The 23,080-nt window shown below is 37.6% G+C and overlaps 2 protein-coding genes across 3 annotated transcripts; one reads left to right on the top strand and one right to left on the bottom strand.

The window, feature by feature from the left end:
- The first annotated feature begins 10,286 nt into the window (after positions 1-10,286).
- Positions 10,287-11,933, top strand: LOC133724730 (two-component response regulator ORR9). The gene is made up of 5 exons (XM_062151559.1): positions 10,287-10,654; positions 10,746-10,849; positions 10,954-11,031; positions 11,253-11,323; positions 11,399-11,933. The coding sequence occupies exons 1-5, from the start codon at positions 10,552-10,554 to the stop codon at positions 11,742-11,744; spliced, it is 702 nt and encodes a 233-aa protein (XP_062007543.1). The 5' UTR covers positions 10,287-10,551; the 3' UTR covers positions 11,745-11,933.
- A 320-nt stretch (positions 11,934-12,253) lies between these two features.
- On the bottom strand, positions 12,254-19,656 carry LOC133724729 (uncharacterized). 2 transcript variants are annotated; one of them, XM_062151556.1, is made up of 9 exons: positions 19,498-19,656; positions 18,311-18,488; positions 17,595-17,700; positions 16,707-16,889; positions 16,224-16,289; positions 14,088-14,576; positions 13,552-13,635; positions 13,401-13,480; positions 12,254-12,622 (listed from the first exon to the last, which is right to left on the bottom strand). In XM_062151556.1, exons 2-8 carry the CDS (start codon positions 18,356-18,358, stop codon positions 13,416-13,418), a joined length of 1,041 nt encoding a protein of 346 aa, XP_062007540.1. In that variant the 5' UTR covers positions 18,359-18,488; positions 19,498-19,656; the 3' UTR covers positions 12,254-12,622; positions 13,401-13,415. The 2 variants fall into 2 exon arrangements, with proteins under 2 accessions (XP_062007540.1, XP_062007541.1); XM_062151557.1 differs by lacking the exon at positions 16,224-16,289.
- Between the last annotated feature and the right edge of the window lie 3,424 nt (positions 19,657-23,080).

Raw genomic sequence — 23,080 nt, 5'->3', positions numbered from 1 at the left:
ACCAAAATCCTCATTGGTTGCTTCTAAGGCCCCTCGCTCTTTCTGCAAAGCCTGTTCCTTCGGGAAATTAGGACCGAGACCGTCCTACGCAAAGGATCCCAAAATACTCATTCTGTTCTTACAGAGAATCCAAGGGGATATCTGTGGACCAATTCAACCATCATGCGGACCTTTTAAATACTTTATGGTATTGGTTGATGCGTCGACACGCTGGTCACATGTCGCGCTATTGTCCACTCGAAATGCTGCTTATGCTAAACTCCTCGCCCAGATTATCCGTCTACGGGCTCACTACCCTGACCATACTATTAAGTCGATTCGACTTGATAATGCTGGGGAGTTTACATCGAAAACATTCGACGACTATTGCATGTCACTGGTATTGATGTAGAGCATCCAGTTCCCCATGTTCATACTCAAAATGGTCTCGCAGAAGCCGCTATCAAACGACTACAGATAATAGCCTGGACATTGGTTATGCGCACCAATCTCCCTGTTTCTGCTTGGGGATATGCAATATTGCATGCAGCGACGCTAATTCGTCTACGACCCACTGCCACCTAATCTTACTCTGCGTTACAGCTAGTGACTGGGTACGAGCCTGATATCTCGCACTTACGCATTTTTGGGTGTGCCATTTATGTGCCTATTACGCCACCACAGCGTACTAAGATGGGTTCACAACGACAAATGGGCATTTATGTTGGATATGAATCTCCAACCATCGTCCGCTACCTTGAACCCTTGACAGGCGATCTCTTTACCGCTAGATTTGCGGATTGTCACTTTGATGAGACAGTCTTCCCATCGTTAGGGGGAGATAAGAACACATATGTTCAACAGGAACGACAGGAATTGTCGTGGTCTGTCCCCACTATGTCTCATCTCGATCCCCGTACCGCACAGTCCGAACTTGAAGTGCGAAGAATAATCTAGCTCCAGAACGTAGCAGACACTCTACCTGATGTGTTTTCTGATGTTGCCAAAGTGACGAGATCACACATACCTACTGCAAACATGCCTGCAAGGATCGATGTCCCAAATACTGGACATCACGCCTCTCCTGTGACACCAGGAGATGGCGCCATTGCCCAACATAGCAATGATGTGGCATCTATGGCCGCAGGTCCCGCAAGAAAGCGCGGTAGACCGATTGGTTCGAAGGATACTCGCCCTAGAAAGAGAGCGAATGAGGCACAAACAAATCCTTTGATCATCGATACTCAAAATCTTTCCCATGAGAATGTTCCGGATTATGGTTATGTCCAAGAGACATCATTGGGGGACGCCTCAATGTCAGAACCTATCCCTGAAAACGCAGAGATCTCTATTAATTACACTAGTGTACATGGGACGTGGGAAAGAAAATCCATCATCATTGATGATGTATTCGCGTACTCAGTGGCGCGTGAGATTATTGAGACCGATGACATCGAACCACGCCCCGTTGATGAATGCCAACGTAGAGCTGATTGGCCAAAGTGGAAAGATGCGATCCAGGCAGAACTTGATTCTCTAGCGAAAAGAAAGGTATTCGGACCAGTTGTGCCAATACCGCCCAACACCAAACCAGTTGGTCACAAATGGGTATTCGTTAGAAAGCGTAATGAGAAAAACGAGATTGTAAGGTACAAAGCTCGCCTTGTGGCACAAGGTTTCTCACAACGCCCTGAAATCGACTACGAGGAGACCTATTTTCCCGTAATGGACGTCATAACGTTCCGCTACCTTGTCAGTTTGGTAGTTTCCGAAAAACTGAACATGCAGCTTATGGATGTGGTTACTGCGTATCTATATGGGGATCTAGATACAGAGATATACATGAAGATTCCAGACGGAATTTAGTTACCCAAATCAAGTGGCTCTAAACCACGGAGCGTGTTTGTGATTAGATTCAAACGCTCACTATATGGATTGAAACAATCCGGACGGATGTGGTATAACCGTCTAAGTGACTACTTGATTGGAAAGGGATATGTCAATAATGAACTATGCCCATGTGTGTTCATAAAAAGGACAAGTTCCGGATTTGCAATAGTAGCGGTTTATGTCGATGACATGAACATACTTGGCACCCTTAAAGAGTTAAGGGAACCGCTGAACACTTGAAATCCGAGTTTGAGATGAAAGATCTTGGGAAAACACGGTTTTGCCTTGGTTTAGAACTTGAGCACTGTAGAGATGGTATCCTGATTCATCAATCAGCTTATACCCAAAAGATGCTTAGGCGTTTCAACACTGACAAGATTAAGCCTTCAAGCACCCCAATTGTCGTCCGTAGTCTTGATCCAAGGAAGGATCAATTTCGTCCAAAAGATGACGATGAAGAAGTGCTAGAGGCAGAAGTGCCCTACCTAAGTGCAATAGGCGCATTATTGTACTTAGCACAATGCACAAGACCGGATATCTCATTCGCTGTGAACTTGCTAGCTAGATATAGCTCTACGCCAACACGTCGCCATTGGACTGGTGTTAAAGATATCTTTCGATACCTAAGTGGTACGATCGATATGGGCTTGTTCTATCCTGACAGGACCCGCCCCGAATTTCACCCTGAAATCCGAGGTGACCCTGCGGGGCCCACCTTAGAGATAACTCTACCGGGAACTGGTCGAGTCACCACTAAAGTGGACTACCCAAAACAGTAACCCACGATAGGTCAGAGCCAAACAAAGAAGTGCGGAAGCAATTCATCAACTATGCCTCGAACCATGTACGCCCGACCTCAACTAATAGCGCCTGCAAACTGGGCATTTGAAACCGAAGGGCCCAGGGAAAAGTACACGAAAAACGTTAGAGTGAGTGGACAAAAATAAACAATTTAAAAGAAAAAGGATTTCATACTTTCCCACACTTATTCCTTTTAAAAACACGATGCATGCAACATTTAAGAAAAACACATTTAGCTTTAAATCCAAGGATTTCAAAACGATAAACCGACTAGCCTCGCTAGTCAAAACATTCGAAAATCATGTATCGTAAACCGAAATCTCGTTTCTCAAGAAAATAAGACCAGCCCCGCTGGTTACGATAACATCGAAATCCACAATTCTCGTGAAAACATACCAGCCCCGCTGGTTACGAAAATAACGGACTAGCCCCGCTAGTCAAGTCACGAAAAAGTATGGGGAAGAAGTTATCACCATACAAGAAGGGAGCCTCCCAGGCTCGGGTCGGAGTGTCCCACACTCTGGAGCATCCCATGCTCTGCTCTTACTCACCCACAAACACATAGTAAGCAGGGAGGAGTACTAATAGGCTAGCTAGCAATAAATATAACGACCCAGGTATGGTGGGTTAAAATCCATCTGAAAACTCGAAAATCAATAAGGCTTCCCCATCATCTCACGAGAAAATACATATGCCAATGACGTGACCCCGCACGCCAAAAATATTCTCAAAATCATAAACCAAATCTGAAATCATCAACAAGACATTCCAAATGCCAAATTCCATCGAAATCCCATTTCGAAAAATATTCAAAATTCTCAATATCGACGAAAAGAAATGTATTATAAATTTCCGGAAATCACCTCGGAAAATAATTCGTCGAAAATCACTTAAATCACAAGTTCAAATCCGAGCGAATAAAACTCACGTTCCAAAAATCATGATGGAAAATCCAAGTAATATTCCAAAACCGAAATCGTATCCGAAACTAAAATAATATGGTAATTAATAAAACATTAATTCGAAAAATAAATGCATGCATCAATATTCAAAAACAAACGTCCACTCACAGTACTATTGGCGACCACACAAACGAGTTCCTTCATCTAGCCATAGCTCGCAACAACGTCCTGTATACAAGTACATTTCCATAAACGACAATTCGAATAAATAATTACGAACCTAAACGAAACCCGAAAATCCCTATCTTCACTACTTCTCAAATTCAACCCAAATCTCTTCCACAACACCAATTCCTCAATCAACATATTCCACAACGAAAACGAGGAAAATCCGACGGCCGGATTTCCAACAATTCCATCACAAAACACCGAACTTCGAAAAATCACAAACAATTCCAAACTCCTCCAAAATTCACCAAACTTCATATACAAGCTCTACAACATATATACAATTTAATGGACTAAAAACTGGAATTAAATCACTGCTCAACACACCTCCACGCGCCACCAACAGTGGCGGCGCGTGGGCCCCACGCGCCGGCGGCCACCACCTCCGATGGCCACCAAACTTGGACAGTAGCATCTACTCAACACACTCAACCATTCATTCAACTACAACAAGTGCCAATTTTACCTGAAAGAGCTCCAGTTCGGCCGGTGAACACAAGCCCAGAAATTCCTCAAGAACCCTAAAATTTCAATTCATCAATTCGACATCTACACAACAAATCGTGACACAAGGCCATAGGGGAAATGATCAGTGATGAAAACCGAACCTTCGATGCCAATTTCGTGGCCGGAATCGCCGGAAATCGACGAAACTCTCCACCTGCTACAGTGGACTTCACGGCTCAATTCCGAGCTCCACCGGTCGAGCCACCGCAAAACACCACCCCAGGCGTGACAAGGGAGAGGAGGCGAGCCTGCCGGTGCCCGGATTCCGTCGTGGGTCGGCCGGAGAAGGAAGAAACCGGAGGAAGAAGAAATCGGGCCGAAGAGGAGAAAGGGTCGGGGGAGAAGAGAGAGAAAAGCCGGTAAGTTTCCAAAATGGAAACTTACCACAGTAAATTGGCTATTTATAGAAACTTACCATGAACAGTAACCATGAACAGTAACTTTACTATTTCGCTTATAACTTTTGCATACGAGCTCCGATTTTTACGTACCACATATCCACGCGCTCGGTTTAACGTCCCCTACAACTTCCATGAAGAACATTTTCTCAAATTTTGACCCGAACAAAAAGTCGACTTTTAGGGCCACTAAAAGTACTAAACCGAAAGTAAAAGTGAAAGTAAAGGTCGTTTACCGTCCAAATGACTAGTAAACGGGTGAATTTGGGTTCGGGACGTTACATATCCCTACAGAGAGAAGATGGATTCGGACCCATCAAGTACCAAGGACGCCACACATGGTGGATTGCGTTCCCTCTCCCCATCCCAAAACGATATAAGTGTTTTGGAAGGTTTTGTTGATGCTGGGTACCTCTCTGACCCACACAAAGGTCGCTCCCAAACTGGTTATGTTTTCACCATGGGAAAGACAGCGATATCTTGGAGGTCTACAAAGCAGACCTTAGTCGCTACCTCTTCGAATCATGCAGAGATTTCTTCACGAAGCAGTTCGTGAATGTATATGGCTTCGGTCCATAGTTACGCATGTTCGAAGCAATTGTGGTTTGAAGTCTACCACAGATGAGCCAACAAGCATTTATGAGGATAATGCTGCTTGCATTGAACAAATGAAGCAATGCTACATCAAAGGCGACAATACCAAGCACATATCACCTAAATTCTTCTACAATCAGCAACAACAGAAGCTCCTCAAGATCAAAGTGAACCAGGTTCGATCTGAGGACAATGTGGCAGACTTGTTTACTAAGTCATTGCCCAAATCCACGTTCGAGAAACATGTGGCCAGAATTGTGATAGGAGTATAAAATGCGACGATATTATTGAGTATATGCCCCATTTTAGCCTTGTTTCTCCCTTAAGTTTCGTGTTTTGAGTCATCGAGTCATTTTAAGAGTCTTGTAGAGTGTTGGCGTGAAATAAGTGGAAAAAGATAAATTCATGAAAAATCCTAGCTGGATCAGGATTCCTCGTTTTTGCGGTCTTTACATTTTAATTCCCTTTATTTTCTCTAGAAAGTTCTGATATTCTCCTGCTTGTTGTAGGAAACCTTGGCTGGTGGAACTCTTGGAAACAACAACGATGGAGTCATAAAATAAAGCATTTAAGACATTTGACCAAGCAATGAAGAAGGGAAATAAAGGAGAAAGACGTTTTCAGTTGGGGAATAAAGGAGAAAGACGTTTTTCAGTTGCGGAATAAAGGAGAAAGATGTTTCAACTGGAAAATAAATAAAGGAGGAAGACGTTTCAGCTGTTAAAAGACCCCATTATGAGAGAAGTTAAGGCCATAAAGGAGACGTTTCAGTTGGGAAATTAAAGGAATTATGATGCAATCCCATCCGTCCAATGATAAAGGGTATGATCGACAAAAGCCAACCACTGCTCCCCTATAAATAGGCAACGTCCAGAATAGAATTGGCATCACTTCCCGGCCTATCACTTCCTGGCCAAAAACTTTTCCGAGACTCTGCCCAATTCACTCCTTAAACTTCCATCACTTACAAGACCGTGACCACCATCCATCCATCATTATACGAAGTTCTTAGGCGCTGAGTCAAGGACGCTCCACCACCATAGCAGAGACGAGTTCATCACCTTGTTGCTAAGCCGCTGAGGAAAGCTTCAAAGTGTAACTATGACTCTACTTAGAATTGTTGTTTCGGTTTTGTGTGTTTGGATTTGCGAGTTGTGTAATTGGAGACATGAAATTTTCAGAATATTTTTATTAATATTTTTGAGATTTTCAGTTTATTATTAAGTTAATTTCCAGAATTCTTTTATGATGCATGTTACAATCTTGTGCCCTTTTACGTGTTTAGGTAATTTTCAGAGTTAGGTTCATAAGTTTGCATGCTAGAATAATGGTGAGAGTTCTTGTGTGTTTGCTTAATTTGCCAAGAGTAATTATTATTTGTTAAGGCGCTGAGTTAAACAAGTAGTAATTAGTTCTAAAAAGTGGTAAAAATCATGCTTTAATGATTAAACGATTCTGGAAATTACGTGTTAAATTCTATGTGTAATGGTTAATTTGCACGTGTGAGTTGATTCGAGGGTTAGATAATACTACTAGTTAAGAGAATTACGCTGAGTGTTTTCGAAAATTAGTAGTATTAGGCTTGGTAAGGACTTTTCCGATCCAAGCCTACATTAGAACGAATCAGATAAATGGATTGATCCACTGAGGCTTTTCATTTGGGCTCTTATCTATGCATTCAAGATGGGCACAGTTTTGTAGCATGTTGAAATGAATTTCTGAGTGGTATTGGTCTACGTTAGGGAAGTCGATCATTGTATATAGTTTTATTTGTTTTGTTTTTATTTTAAGTAGATTAGGAACCAAATCTCAAAACCCCCATTTTATTCTTTTATTTGTTAATTGACCTTTTTGTGTAGGTGTACCCTACAATCCCCGGACTGAACGATCCCTGCTTATCCTATACTGACAACTACATTTTGCAGGGTTAAATTTGTGTTTGGCTCAAACCCTAGGTTACTTGACCTAGTGGTAATAGAGTTAAATTAGAAGGATCTAGATTCCTATTCAATGTATGATTACTTTCCTTGTATGATTAAGATTCTATGCATTGTAATCCTCTATATAAAGAGGCCCCTATTATCAATAAGAATAGACAGCAAATTTCTCTCAATTTCAGTTTCTCTACAACAATAAGGAAGATATGATTATTATTATTATTTTTCTTCTAATACATAGATGTCCATTTTGATTATTTAATCTACCTATAAAATCTAATATAAAATAATAAGGATGTGCATTAAGTAGTTTGGAGTGTGTATTTAAAATTTCTTTTTCCTGACCTCTAAAAAAAAAAACAAGCAAACAACTTGTGACATTGAAATTGAGTCATTTTGTTATTAAGACTCTGCATTACTCTCCTCTGTACAGCATCTCCAATTTCCGGTCTTTGATTGGCATTTTTATTGTATGACGAATACTCCTAATTTGATTAACAGACGGCTGGTAAATTTTTCTGACTTCTAGCTAACAAGAAGATGAGAACTAATATACATAAACATATATTAGGCATATGATGACTTCGAATTCACAACCTTATTTAGGATGACCCTATTAGGCTTTGGCTTAGTTTGGCATTGCTGTGCTGTGAGCAGAAGTGCTTTTGGTTCTGCTGTGGCCAGAATTGCTTTTGGTATTGCTGTGAGGAGAAGTAGTTAAGTGTTTGGTAAACTATTTTTCAAAAATGCTGTGAAGAAAAATAATAATTAATATTAATTTTTAAAGATAATGAACATAACTGTTTTGAGATTGTGATAATCAACATAATTAAACATTCTTTTCATCTTTCTCTTTTTCTGGTCGAGAAACATACCCAGGAGTCAGAACCATTCTATTTTCTAATCACTCCCCAGCAACCATTTCAATTCATGAGTTACCAAGTGCAAATAACTATTGAAATTGCATGGTGCAAAATCACGAAAGCCTTACCCACTCAATTTGCTGGATAGAAATGGGATGAATTTTCAGATTGTTCAGAAAGGGAGAGAGAGAGGCAGAAGAAGATGCATGATCAATTAAATTGCAGACTTCGGGGAGCCGAGGCAGAGGGAGGAGAAGAGAGAGGTGAAGCTTTTGACTGTGGCGAGGAAGTCCCTCTCGATGACTTCGAGAGCTTTGAAAGTCTAAATGGTCTGGTTCAATGGGGGGTTTTGAGTCGAACCAGTGAGGATTGGCTTTGAGATTGGGGTCTCGGAGCTCGCTAGATACGGCGTCTCAGCTTGTCCTCCTCCGTCTTCTTCCCGCGGTCTCTATGGGTTTGTGTCCAAATTACTCAATCTTCAATGATTTTGCAGTCTCTATGGGTTTATGTCAAATTCTTCTTTTTCACCTTCTGTCTGCAGAAGCCATGTTGAAAAGCTACAAATTGTAGCTTCTGAAAACCTGCTGTTGGGAGAAGCTAGAGTGACCAAAAGCAGCTTTTTAAGATTTTACCAAACACCTTGGATTAAACCCAAAAGCACTTTTGGTTCCAAAAGCACCCTAGGAAGCAATACCAAACTAAGCCTTTGTTTCCTTGAGCTTTCTTTGCACTTGTTCCATAATTGGCATATAGGTCTGGTTTTCTTATAATTCTTTTGGGCGTGCATGATTCATTAATTTTTTCTTTTTCCTCAAATAATTGATATCCACCCAAGACGTAATCTTATGCTTCTGATTAAAAAAAAAAAAAAAAAAAACTTAATTGTTTATTTGTTTACGTTTTCAAAGATCTGAAAGTACAACTGTATCTCTTAAAAGTTAAAACTAAAGGTCTTAGTTGTGGGTTCACTGTATCTGCCAACAAGTCTCTTAATTATAAAAATCTAAATCATGATCGAGTGTACCCACTCACTAAACATTAAGACCTCTAATTTATAAATTATAGGAACCTCTTTGGCTAATTATTGGCCCTCATGTTCATCTGGCTATGTATACTAATTTAAGTTTCTTATATATTCAAGAAACATATTCTTGAGAATGAGTCCAGATCTCATTAGAACAAAATTCTTCTTTTGTTTTTGGGTCTGGCTGTAGCCTGTACACACGAGTTGCATTCTATAATTTGAAGCATATAAATATGGCTCTTTGTTTGGTTGGCAATTAGCAAATAACTAAGCTTATATTCATTTAATTAGGTAAATTTGGTTCAACTTTTTCAAGTGGCACATCTTATTGTCGCATTTCTATGGATTCTTGAATAGACTAACGTCCACCATATCTTGTCATATGTAGCATTTTCTTTTCCATGTCAATATTGTCAATTTGTTGACATTGACCTAATCACTGATTGATTTTTTTTTTTTTTTTTTTTTTGAGAAATAATAATTATAATGTTAGATGAACCATATTTTTTTGCATCACTTACATCCCACCTTATGCGGCAGCTGATGTAGCATAGTCACGTAATTTAGTGAAACTCTGTTGAGTGACTTCAACTACCCACTCACGTCAGCGTATAACCATCCACAAGTCCGACACTCATCGGCGGTGTGTGTGTAATTTCTAGTATTTATTCAGGATAAGTGATGTTTATCTATACTTATAGTTAAACGTAACAAATTTTTTTTCTTGCAAAACAGATTACAAATGAACGAATTTTCAATTCAAACTTGTTCAATAACTACAGATCTGAATCGGATCTGATCAAAATCGACAGATTTAGTTAAAAGTAAGGGTGTTTTCTTACAACCCCTCATAAATAGATTACTACACATTAAATTTTATTGATCGGCAATGGGCATGCATGGAATTGGGTATGGGGGTATACAATGGGCATGCATGTTAACATGGGCATGGGAAGCAAATCTTAAAAGGGAATCAAAAGAAATTGGCCTCTCTTTGGCCTTTGCCACTACGCTCCCCACCTGCTCAAGATATGGTAAGCGCCACATGATTTCTGATTTCACACCCAGCTGACGTCACCCGTATCTCTTGCCAGGATTTGGTTGGCCCTACCGTCCCCTTTTGCTTTCATCCAACACTTTGTATTTTCATTTCTTCTCTCCCTCTTTGTGATTTAATTATTCATTATTTTTTTCTTTTGCATTGCTTGCTTGCCCTGTAATTCAAAATCGAGTTGGAAAATTTGCAACAAGAAATCTGGTCGGATCTTACTGCTTTGTGGGATGTGGATATTGGTGGGTCTAGTTTCATTACAAAGCTCCTATCTTTCTCTTCACCTCCCCCACCTCCTCCCATTCCCATAGAAACACCAAATCCACCTTCCTAATTCCATCATCATCTATCTATTAGCTGTTGAGTAGAAAACTCAAATGGGGATGGCTGCAGATTCTCAGTTTCATGTTTTAGCTGTTGATGACAGCCTCATAGATCGAAAACTTATTGAAAGGCTTCTCAAGACCTCCTCATATCAAGGTACTTTTTATGTTCTTGGTTGATTTAGGAAAAGTAGCAGCAAATGTGTTGTATAGTTTGATTCTTATGCTCTTTCTTCTTCATATTGCAGTTACTACGGTTGATTCTGGTAGTAAGGCTCTAGAGTTTCTGGGTTTGTATGAGGATGACCAAACCAATCCTGACTCACCTTCAGTTTCCCCAAACAATCAACAGGTACCATAGATGACAATCATTACTCGACTTCTCCAGGCTTTTCTTGCTATTTTCACCTCATTTTCTTTTCTGGGTTTCTAATTTTGCTGTCTCCGAATTTGCAGGAAGTGGAAGTGAATCTAATTATCACAGACTACTGTATGCCAGGCATGACAGGATATGATTTGCTCAGGAAAATCAAGGTATACATGCTTTGTTTTCTATATCCCTCTCTCTCTCTCTTTCCTCATTCATCACTATATTCCCTAGCTTTTCCTCAGCCTTTCCCCATTCAGTTTTCCAACTGATCCAAATTGGTAAATGATGTTTCTCTGACCACTGTGTTTTTTAGAATATCATAAACATATCAGTTTCTACATGTTCATTTCTCAGGAATTCACATGTATGTTGTTTCATTTTGCAGGAATCTTCTTCACTCAAGAACATACCGGTTGTGATAATGTCATCTGAGAATGTGCCTTCAAGAATAAATAGGTAAACCTTATTGAAAGTTTAATCTGGAAATTGAATTCGTCTGTGAGGATTACTAAGTGATGCGGTTTGTAACAGGTGTTTGGAACAAGGGGCAGAAGAGTTTTTCTTAAAGCCAGTAAGATTGTCAGACTTGAATAGGCTTAGGCCTCATATTATAAAAACCAAGTCCAAGGATCAAAACCAAGAAAAGACAAGGACTCATGAAGAAGAAGAAGCAAGTCAAAAATTGGAAATGTCATCAACAAAAATTCAAAAATTGGAAAGCTCGGAGGTTAAGCAGGAACAACAAGAGCTAGTACATCATCAACTACAATTACAACAATCACAGCCACCAAATAGCAACAAGCGCAAGACCATGGAAGAGGGGCTCTCACCTGATAGAACTAGACCCAGATACAGTGGCATCACCACTGTCGTTTGATTATAATCATCATCAAATAGTTTTTCCTTCTCATTTAAACTTTGCCTTTTTCTTTTTTTCCATTTCACTGCTGGTTGATACCGCCTGAAATGTGTACAAAGACTTTTTCTTCATGCATACAATCATTTACATGGAACTGTACAACTATTTCATTCCAAATGAAGGACAGACCGGATCTAGTGTTCTATAGAGTTGGGAGTAGAATACTGTACACTATTATATGATCCAACTCTGCAACTGACCGGAAGCACTCTTTTTCGGTTATTGTTTAGAGTTTACACAAAAAAAAAAGTCCGACTTCTTTAACTATTTAAGAAAAGAATTTTTATTCAGACTCACCTCAACACTACACGTTTTTTTTTCTATCAGAATGAAATGTTATCCATACATGCAGAATGCAATCAGCTAGTACCTCCCTCAAGGGCACGATATAAAGAGCCTCCAATAGCTAACGAGTTCAACAGGGTAAGATAAAAGTCTCCCATTATATAAAAGTCAATAACAAGATCTATAAAAACACATACAACTAAAACTCTTTATTAACTTAAGCCAAAATACATACTTTTCTTTATTAACCATCACAACTTTCTTTCGCTGGATAAGTACACAAATTATATATTTTCAAAGGTAAATTTACCACAACGAACCAATCATCACAGATGCAGCATGTGCAAGGTCACAAACACATTTCCATCAAGAGTTTCCACCTTGCTGTCCAGTTTCCACTTTGAAAGAAGCATTCTACTGTCAAATTCTCACTACATCAGTGAGTTCTACACCAACCAAAATCTTGAAAGAGTACAAGTTTCAGCTTCTGAAAACTATAAAAATCTTGAATGCTATGTATATGTTCCTCCGGTCCTAGCACGAAAGTTGACCTGACATGAAGCATTGAAAGTAAGGGCTTAAAAAAAATTTGAACAGAATATTGTGTAAGAACATGTTCACATGAAAATTAACATGGAAAATACATTCCAATAAAAAGATGACAGAATTTCAAAACTGAAAAGAGACTCTATCCAGTTTGATTGTGGGGTATGGAACTGCATAGAGAGATATAAAACATCCCATGCAAATGCATTAAAATGACAATAAAACGGTGTCTTGGATATTGCAAGGCACTGTAGAAACGTGCTGACCACAAACAACATGGAAACAAATATTAAAGGTGAATAAAAAAATTAAAAATTAAAATAGAAAGAATTATGAAATGAAGGCCAAATAGATGCAATAAGCGATCATGACCTGTATCTGACAGTAAATAGAGGGGCATCAAATAAAAATCAGTGAAACCAATCCAATTATTACTTTACTATTTGTTCAAAATTTCAATGCACCAACAAGATGGTATTATTTTGCAACAGTAAATAAGTTTTTAGAATAGCTTGAGGAACAGATCTACAACGAAAACGCAGCAATCTTAATTGTATAACATTGAGAAGAGGTGCCACACAAATACAAAGCACCAAATAAAACAAAAATACGGATATGCCATCCATCCCACATTAATTTACAGGTACAAAAAGGATGAGAAACTGCATTATAGTCTCTAAAGCAGCTCAGACACTCAGTCCATCAGTCATTAAAGAGAATATACAGTTAGATCAGAAACCATAAAAGCTACTGACAACCCTTTGAAGAGCAGTAATAACTTACTTTGAAATTACATGACTATTCACTGCCAAAATCTTCATAACTCACGCCTTCTGAAATGGTGTCCAGCCTGTTATTGTCTCCTGTAAGAGTTATGGATCAAAATCAGCAATCCCTTGCAGTGCAACAAAATAAAGTTATGCCAAACCCTCACCTTGATGTTCTCTTTCACGAGACTCCATGAAGTTTTCATTATCTGTAGCCAAGAAAGGTGATCGAGGATAGCTCTCCAATATATCTGAAAATATTCACAACAAAGATCAAAATTCATTCTATGCAAGTCTAGATCTTGGTTCTACACACGAAATAATTTAACAAGACATGCATTCTTAGGGCTAGTTTGGGATTGCTGTGACTTTTACAAAAAATTGCTGCTGCTGTGTTGTGAGAATAATCAACTGTGAATTAAAACAGTTTCATGTTTGGCAAACAATACTTTTAAAATTGCTGACAGTACATAAAACAACTTCAGAGCGTGTTTTGATCGAAAGCAACTTCTAAAAGAAACATTTGGGTTGCTTCTAAAATCTGCTGTCAGTGACCTACAATTTTCAATTAAAGCTGTTTTTTATTTATTTACCAAACACAACAAAATCTAAAATGACAAAAGCTGATTTTTTTTTTAAAAGCGAAACAATCCCAAACGGGGCCTGAACCATTTAACTGAGGGTCCACATACACAGAACGAACCTGAACTCTGAGAAAAATCTAATGTCAAATCTGAGAGGCTGAAACTTCGAGGAATCTGACTTAATAAACCAAACGAGGAAGAGTCTGAATCAAGAAGTGATTCATTTAGGGGTTGTGAATTGGACTCTACGCTATTGAAAGGTGCAACAGAAGCATCTCCCATATTGGGCCGTGTTTCCAGGTTGCTGCCATCACCACCATACATGTAAGAAGTGCCTGAATATCCAACTTCTGATTTTATAATTCCCCCATTTATTCCTTGCATCAGCCCCCCCATGTTGGTGCTCTGAGTCGAAAGCATGTTTGGTGGGACATCAATCCTGTTGGCATGAGCAGACATTTTAACAGCATTCTCCATACTATTGTGCAATGAAGACGCGCCATTAGTGAATGGATTAGGTAAGCAGGAACCAACTTGATGGTGTAAGTTTTCTGTCTTCAATGCTGGTCCCACACTGTCTGGGGGATAGCATGTTGAGTTTTGATGCACTGTGAGAGAAATCAATATCAATTCCAAGCTGATGGAAGTCTAAAAAAAACACAACTATAGACATGTAATGAAAGGACCAACAAAGAAACGAAGAACTGACACCGACACAGGGACACACACGATACTGGGATAAAGCAAAAGTCAAAAAACTAGGACACAACTCGGGATCAACACCGACCTAAGAAATAAACTAAATAAGCACACACCTGAATACATAAAAAATAATAATAATAATAATAAATGAAATAAAAAATAGAAAACAAAAATACAGGTTCGAGATCCATAACACAGTACCAATATACGAAAATTAAACACAAATTACAAAACATTACAGATTCACAGTCAATCTTCCACCATACCAAACAAAATATTTATAAGAATTGTTCCTTAGGAACAAGATTCAGAGGACCTCGTTTCAACACAAAACTTGAACTCAACAAAACACAAAAATCAAACCCAAAATATCCTGATTTGTTTTCACAATATGTGAATCAAAAAGCCCGAATCATGTTGGAGGCATGTCACTGCTATGTGGGAACACAACCAAGACACATGGAATGTCAGAGTTAAGTTGTTCGTGGAGTGTCCAACACGGTCCAAGATTATAAAACAGAAGAATACAAATATCATGCTCTCAGAACAGGGAAAGAAGATCAATTTGAATCAACCCATCATTTGAGAAACACAAACCAAATCAACGACATAGACTACGTTGGTCATTCTACAGACTTCAATTCATGGGAGCACTCTCTTGCTTTAAATGCCATGTCTGTCTTTTATTTTGATCAGTTAGGAATTCGTTGTTGTAGAGATTTTAGGTTGTGAATTCTTTTCTTGTTATAAAAAAAAAAAAACAAAAACAAAAAACAAAATAACCACCATGCATCATACATAAGTTTTCCTTTTTTATCTCACATAAAATTTGAAAAAGATTAAAACCAGCATCCTAGAAAATGTGATGTAGAACAAAATGGAATGAGAAATAAAAACTTATAGAAACTACCACCTTTACACCAGTAAATTAAGTTTCACTCCTAGAGAGAATTTATTAAGTTTCCCCGACCATACCCCAAAGATGCCTTGGAATCACTCCAAGTCAACACATGCTTGAAGGGGAGAAATATAAAAAAATAAAAAAAATCTTTCAATTTTAACTACCACTTTCCAAGCTTATAAAGTCGCCCCTTCTATAGTCCTTGATACATGAATCATTCAAAGAACCCAAATTAATGCAACTAGGAATATGAGAAGACATAGCTAATGACACTTAAATACGCTGACCATTAGACATAAAAAGATCAACAGAATAACATTAAAAACACATTTATTATTTATAAAAAATAAAAAATATAAAAAAAAAACCTCCTAACTATATGGTACTTAGTAATTGGATGAACTTGTCAAAGATAATCTGAACTTGGCTACCCCCTAAACTTAGTTCAAAGAAGCTACTCATCTTTTAGTTATTCATGCCATGCCTCAGTTACAGAATGGATGATCTATGAAACAAAGAATCAGACATTGAAATGACATGACTGTTCAGATGGAGTAAAAGCAACTCCATCCGAGACATTATTTGCCAGGTGGAGAGCTTAACGGTAGAATTTGGCTGTAGAACTGACTCCAACCAAAACGTCAACTATTACCTAGAAGTGACATGGATAGAAGGCTACGTATTCCTGACCGATTTGACTGCAACATCAATAGGTCCCCTATATAGTCAAACATTTCAGTTCTCAGTCACATTTATACCCAACTTTTCCCATATTCAATTGCTTAGAAAATGGGTCTGATGAAGAACACAAGTGGCAAATTGTTAAGCTTCATCCACGACCTCAATAAAAAATAAAAATAAATAATAAAATAAAAAAAAGGTATCTACTCCCCAAGCCCTAATTTTATTATCCTGCATAAGTGATTAAAAATCATCAACCCCTCACTACTTTTTTTCTCGCATCAGATATATTTCAGACCACTACCATAAACAGTGAAGACAATCTTTTGGGTAATAAACAATGAAAACATTGATAGATTTACACTCGGACACATGTATAAAGGCTTATTTCCACTAATGTAAACAAGACAACAACTTGGGTAAAAAAATTCATCCAAGATAAAAGTGTTCTTACTCGATGGGATATGAGATCCATTGGAGGTAGGAATTGAAGAAACTCCAGTCGAGTGTAACTGGTGCATCAACCGCGCCTGTTGTTCAAGCAACCTGTTATATTCTATTATTTGTTGCTTTACCATTAACCTCAGGTAATAAGCCCTGAAGAATTCTCGATTCTCTTCCTCAAGCTTCTGCCAAACTGGGAGGTAAGCAAGAGAGTGTTTAAATAAGCATTTGAACAAAAAGAACAGACTAAAATTCACTCAAAATTATTAAACAGGAGCCCAAGGTGTTACATTTTTTAAGATAATATTGAAGATCATAATCATTGACTTCCGAGAATTCACATAAGATTCATTGTCTGAGTCTGGGAAGAGTCAAACAAAATTACATGTAGATTAATCATTTCAAATGTCTGCGTAATAAAATGCTGATATAGAGGCATATAGGTCCTGTTATAGGAGCATTATCGGTATCACTAGGTGACCAATACAAGGTTCCAAGTGAGAACGCACCAGGCGCTGATAACCTCAAGTAAGAGGGTCGAATTCACATCAGGAGTACCAGCATTTATATTGCACACACACGGTTAAATCCTGGTTATCATTTAGCATAAGTCAGATAGTGAACTACCTATCAAATTCACAGCAAATTAGGGAGACTCCTATTACTAGTTCCAGAACACTTTATAAATCTTCAAATAGAAGTTGATGGCCCATTTAGAAGTGCCAAGCACAACACCAAAAAGCAGCCAAAAATTATGAAATTACCAGAGAAAATTTCATGTGGGTTAAAGTGCAAGATAAGCCCGGGGAAAAACAAAAATGTAGAAACAGAGAAAAGCATTCAGATCAAAGTTTAAAATGAAGAAGGAGAGCAACTGCAAAGTAAAACAAATGGTTACCAAGTTCCGTGAAACCAGGCTCTATTTTCGCTTGTTCCAGTAGAGTTTCCACCACTTCCTTCTGGTTCATGTAAAGCTGAAGGCATCGCTCAATAAGGTTTTGCACCTGAAAACACACAGAAATCAGCCGAAATTACTAATCAGGACAGCAAACACATGTCAATTTTGGTTATCACTAAAGCTGAGAAGTACAAGAGAATATGATAAGTGTAGATAACATGGATTTTTGTTTGCAAATTCATTAGCCAAAATTTTTTCCAAAAGCAATTAAAATCACTTTTAAGTCAGAACGTTACAAAGATCAGAATTGAAATTCTCAAGAACAATCATATTTGCCTCTTGAAGTGTATTTGGCACTAATGTCATTTACAAATGGACAAAACTCATAGTTAGTTCAGCAGCTCATGCATTAAAGTTTTCTATAAATGAGTTGTAAAATTATGTTGACATAATGGAAACAGAATTAAACTTCCTTGGGCACTTTGCACTATGTGAAAATCATGTCACATAGAAAATGTATCATAACTAAGAACTTTATTCTTTTTCTTCCCAATGAAATATTCAAAGAAAGTATCTCCCTAGAGCTGTCCATTGCTATAGCATATTTTAAATAGTTTTGATTTTCAAATTTTCTTAATAACAAAGAATATAAAATGAAAATCATAAGTAGACGTTTTATGATATAGTCCATCAAGAAAAGGCCACTTCGGGCTTACCAGTTGTATATCTTGACGTGAGACACGTCTAACTGGTCCACTTGACATATTCCAGTTTGCAGGAGCCAGATATTTGTGTAAGAAAACTGTGCTGGTTGATGTTGAATTATATATGGTACTTACTATTCACAAAACAAATTCTACAGACCCGGTGAACTTCCAGACTGATGGTCACAAGCTGATGGAAAAGAACAAAAGAGGTTTGTACTTGGATTAGCTTTTCAATTGATCACTTGATAAAGATAAGAATTCTTTTCAATAATAATGGAGGATAAAAAGAAAGAAACAAAGAACAAATTGCCATCAAATAACAGATAACATGAAAGAGTGTGTCTGAGCATCTGGCAAACAACTCATGTAATGGAAGCAAGTAAAACATTTACCAAATAACTCATGGCCAGAAAAACCTGTCTATGATGTCCTTTGACAGGTAAAAAGTAAAAAAAAGGACCCAGGTGAAATCATGCTAAAAATCTTAGGCAGTAATCTGTGACAGTTTCAATCTACAGATCCGTATGTAATTAGAACACGACAAAACTATCAGCCTCGAAAAAGTACATTAGTTAACGATGCCCACTCCATTTCTCATATCCAAAATAAACATGTCAAAAGTCTTAATTTAACGCAAGCTATAGTGCATAATTCACTATCAGCACAAAAATGGCACCTATTGGAAGATTCCATTGCACTCATAAATTTGTCCTTCCCCATATCAATACCTAAATATACTGCCATTTCTTCCTCCTAATAAACCTTTACTGTGTCACAGTTGAAAATATTCAATACTCCCATTGCATTATTCATCCCTTTCACAAGAAAAGAAAATTATCTGTTCAGTGAGAAAGAGAGAGAGAAGAAAATAAAAACTATTCATAAAAAAAAATTTCCCGCTATTTGCCACAGAGTGATAAGTCTTGAGCCAAATTGGGAAACAGGTTAGGGTTTGATCGAATCGATCCCAGGAACATCATACAAGAAATTTCCATGATCACATCAAGTTAGCAAAACAAAACCCTAGAAATATCGCCCAAAATACGGAAAAAGATAAAGCCATAAGAGATTCATAAACAATCACGCACATGCAACACAATTACGAATTAGCCATCCAAATTCAAACTTGGTAAGAAACATCAAAAAGAAAACGAAGGGAATCTATTGGAATCAAGAAGGTTTATGAGTGATCTTACCCGAATTCGATCGAGCTACTGGGGAAAAGTCACAGAGAGAGAAGCTCGGGAGCCTTCGGAAGGAAAGTTGCAGAGAGAAGAGAGAAGGTGACGAAGCTCTCTGCTTTTGATGGTGGAACTTTTCGGTTATAATCTTTCTTTTTCTTTTCCCAAGCAAAAACATTTGGCTGGTCGAAGCGGGGGAGTCGCTGCACGTGGCACCAGCACTACGAAAGGTGGGACCAACCGCGAGAGATCAGGTTGAACCTCTTTTTTTTTTTGGAATAAGACAGAATTCTTTCTTCAAGTAAAAAAAAAAAACAAAATATGTGAAGAGGACATCCTAAGAAAAATTAATCACTCAATCGAGTGGACGCTGCAGAGCCTCTCCTGATAATAGAAGGTCTCTGGTTCGAAACCCAGCTTGTGAAAAACATCTCTTGGGGAGGGGTCATACCTTAGTTGCTCTCAACCTTTATTTGGCCGGATATCTATTCTGAGTATCACATACCTGATTACTCTTGATTTTTCAATCGTCAGATAATGATTTCATTTACCCACACGCACACTTTTTGAATCATTTTCCATCTAACCACTACTTAACTCATATTGTAAGTTACCACTTTCATATATTAGGAATTTAACCATCTACACCTAAAATCAATGGTGACTTAATAATTCGCAATAACCCAAGAATTATACAAATTCATTTTTGTTGCCTCAAAGTGAGTTTTACATACAAAAAGATTTGGTATAATTTTGTTTCTTAATTAATGTTTCCAACCAAGATGTATCAATTCTTATTTCCAACCAAGCTTTATCAATTGTCACTTTCAGGCGTCCCTAAAACACTACAATGATACATACTAGTATGTTTAGTAGATGATCTTAAACTCATTACCAACATGCTCTTTGAATTTTTCCAGAGTCAATTCTTTGGTCATAGGATCAGCCACTATTTGTTCAAAAGGTATGTAGTCAACTTTTACTTCGTCTCTTTCCACTATATCTTGTATGCAGTGATATTTTATGTCAGTTTGTTTTCCTTTTCAACTATTTGCTCCATTTTTAATCCAGAAGATGGCATACTTATTATCTCAAAACACATCAACAACCTTTTTAGATACGCATATTCAGATAGTCTATAAAACGTTTGACCCATACTGTAGTACTTACCAACTTGCTACAAGAAATATATTCTACCTCCCTTGTTGACTTTGCAACACATCCATGTTTCTTACTTAACCAAGAAACAACCGTCGACCAAATAAAATGATATGACCGCTTATGAACTTTCTGTCAATTTAGTCTCTAACAAAATCTGCAACACTACAACAGATCAAATCTAAATCACTTACTCCCAAAAAAGTTTAATATCTTCAGTGCCTTTAGATGTATGATAGTTATTTTAACCACTTGCCAATATTCTTTGTCTGGATTAGATTGATATTTGCTTGCTAATCTTACAACATGACTAATGTCTGGTCTAGTACTTATCATTGCATACATTAAGCTACCCACTGCTTCAGCATATAAAATATATTTGCATCCAATTTATATTCTTTTTCTTGCATAAGACACATATCTTTTGTAAGAACTATTCCCTTACCAATGGGCATACTAACTAGGTTTTATTCTATCATATTAAATTTTTTAATGATTTTATTCAGATAGTTCTCTCTATAAGTAAAGTAGTTTTGAGTTTCTATCTCTAGTAATCTTTATTTTCAAGACATGCATAAGAAGTTTCTCCAGATCTTCAAACTAGGAACCTAGAGATGATCGATTTTGTTTTAGTATACATATCCATGCAATTCTCTGCAAGCAATATATCATCTACATAAAGAGATAACAAACAAAATTTGTCATGAAATTTTCAAGTATATACACGGTGATCTAGTCTATTCATTTAATAAGCTCTCTTTTAGATAGCTTGGTGGAACTTTAAATACCATTATCTAGATGACTTTTTAAGTCTAAACAATGACTTCTTTAACTTATAGACTTTGTTTGCATGCCCTTTTACATGAAATCTTTCTAATTGAACCATATAGATGTCTTTCTTTATATCTCCATTAAGAATGAAATACACTAAGCTGTCTTTCATGAAAAGTAGTTTGACAATTCCCCCACACTTAATGGAGATATAAAGAAAGACATCTTTCTTTCATGAAAAGTAGTTTGACAATTCCCCCACACTTAGCTTTTGCTAGTCCCTTAGCAAAATCAAAACAAAGAAATTAAAAACAAAGACTCAATGACTCATGAAATACACTAAGTATAGAAAATGTAAAAGACTCAAGGACACTTAACTCAAAAACTACTAAGCCTTCCAACTATTTGTCTAAGAAATTTCTTACTTTCATAGCATCAAGATTAGCACTCAACCAAGAATCAATATTTAGACATTCGAGAGTTAATTAAAACACATAATCCACACATACACAAGTAGGACTTGGTTGTAACAATGGTGATGGGGTGGAGCTCAGCATGTTTCAGACAAGTATGATTCATATCCTCACAATGTATATCCACTCTTTCTTCTCTCAGATCAAGGCAATGCTTAAAAGCTTATAATCACTCACTTATATGTGAGGGAACATATTTTAAGGCAGTCAAATAGCTCACATATATAAGAAACGAAAAGCACTTTGTGAATATAACTTTTTTCAAAAGATCTCATGAAAGATATCAACTACTTGCACGAATGGACCCAAGCCATAGGTTCAACTCTTGTAACTCATCTCCACAGATCAAAGGCTGTCCCATCTTAAGGATCAAAAAGGTCTTCTCAAAGGGTTGTAATGGGGCTAAGGCTCAAAGTTTTAAGAAACAAAGGGTAAGGAATTTAGCAAAGTATCCTAAAAACCTAGTAGAGCTAATGTTGATGTAGAGACCTCCAGAAATCCACCAAGGCATACATCCCATAGAGGCAAAATAAAAGGGCCTAATGTCTTCATGTTGGGCCAGAACTTCACTCTAAACTTCCCTTGAACTCTTGTGAATTGGACAAAGACCAAAGTTTTCTGTAGTGGGCCTTCAATTCAAAACAATCTCCAAATTCACCAAGTATGGGGGACTAAAATCCACAAACATTTTTTTTTTTTCTAGCCGTACACATTTTTTCTCATATCCTTTTCATTTCCTTTTTTCAAGGCTTTCACATAATTTTTTTTTTCACGGACAAGTCTACCCCCACACTTGAACTTTCACCTCTTCTAAATCTTCATCCTTGCCTCCAAATCCATGTAGTAAGTGTCAAAAGATAGCTCCACTAAGTTTTTAGAACAAAGGGTAAAGTTGTAACTATACTAAGGTTAAAGGTTAAGGATTTTAAGGGTGATGAAAGAAAATGCTTAATGTAGGCTCAAATGGGTTTAAACTAAGGGGGGTCCCACGACGGGCACAAATGGGGAAACTAGCTCATTTGGCAATGGTGGTAATCCTAGGGTGCCTCTATCCTTTCCAGAATCAGGGTCATGTATTGATAAAAGTCTCAACAAGCACAAGAGTGAATTCTAGCATTCTCTAGTCCATTAAACTTAATCTATGACAAGCAATCAATCAAATGAAGAATAATGAGATCATCAAAACATCGCCAAGA

The sequence above is a fragment of the Rosa rugosa genome, chromosome 1 (genome assembly GCF_958449725.1).
Source record: "Rosa rugosa chromosome 1, drRosRugo1.1, whole genome shotgun sequence".
NCBI lineage: Eukaryota > Viridiplantae > Streptophyta > Magnoliopsida > Rosales > Rosaceae > Rosa > Rosa rugosa.
The sequence above is the reverse complement of the archived record's forward strand: the minus strand, read 5'-3'. Positions and strand labels throughout refer to the sequence as shown.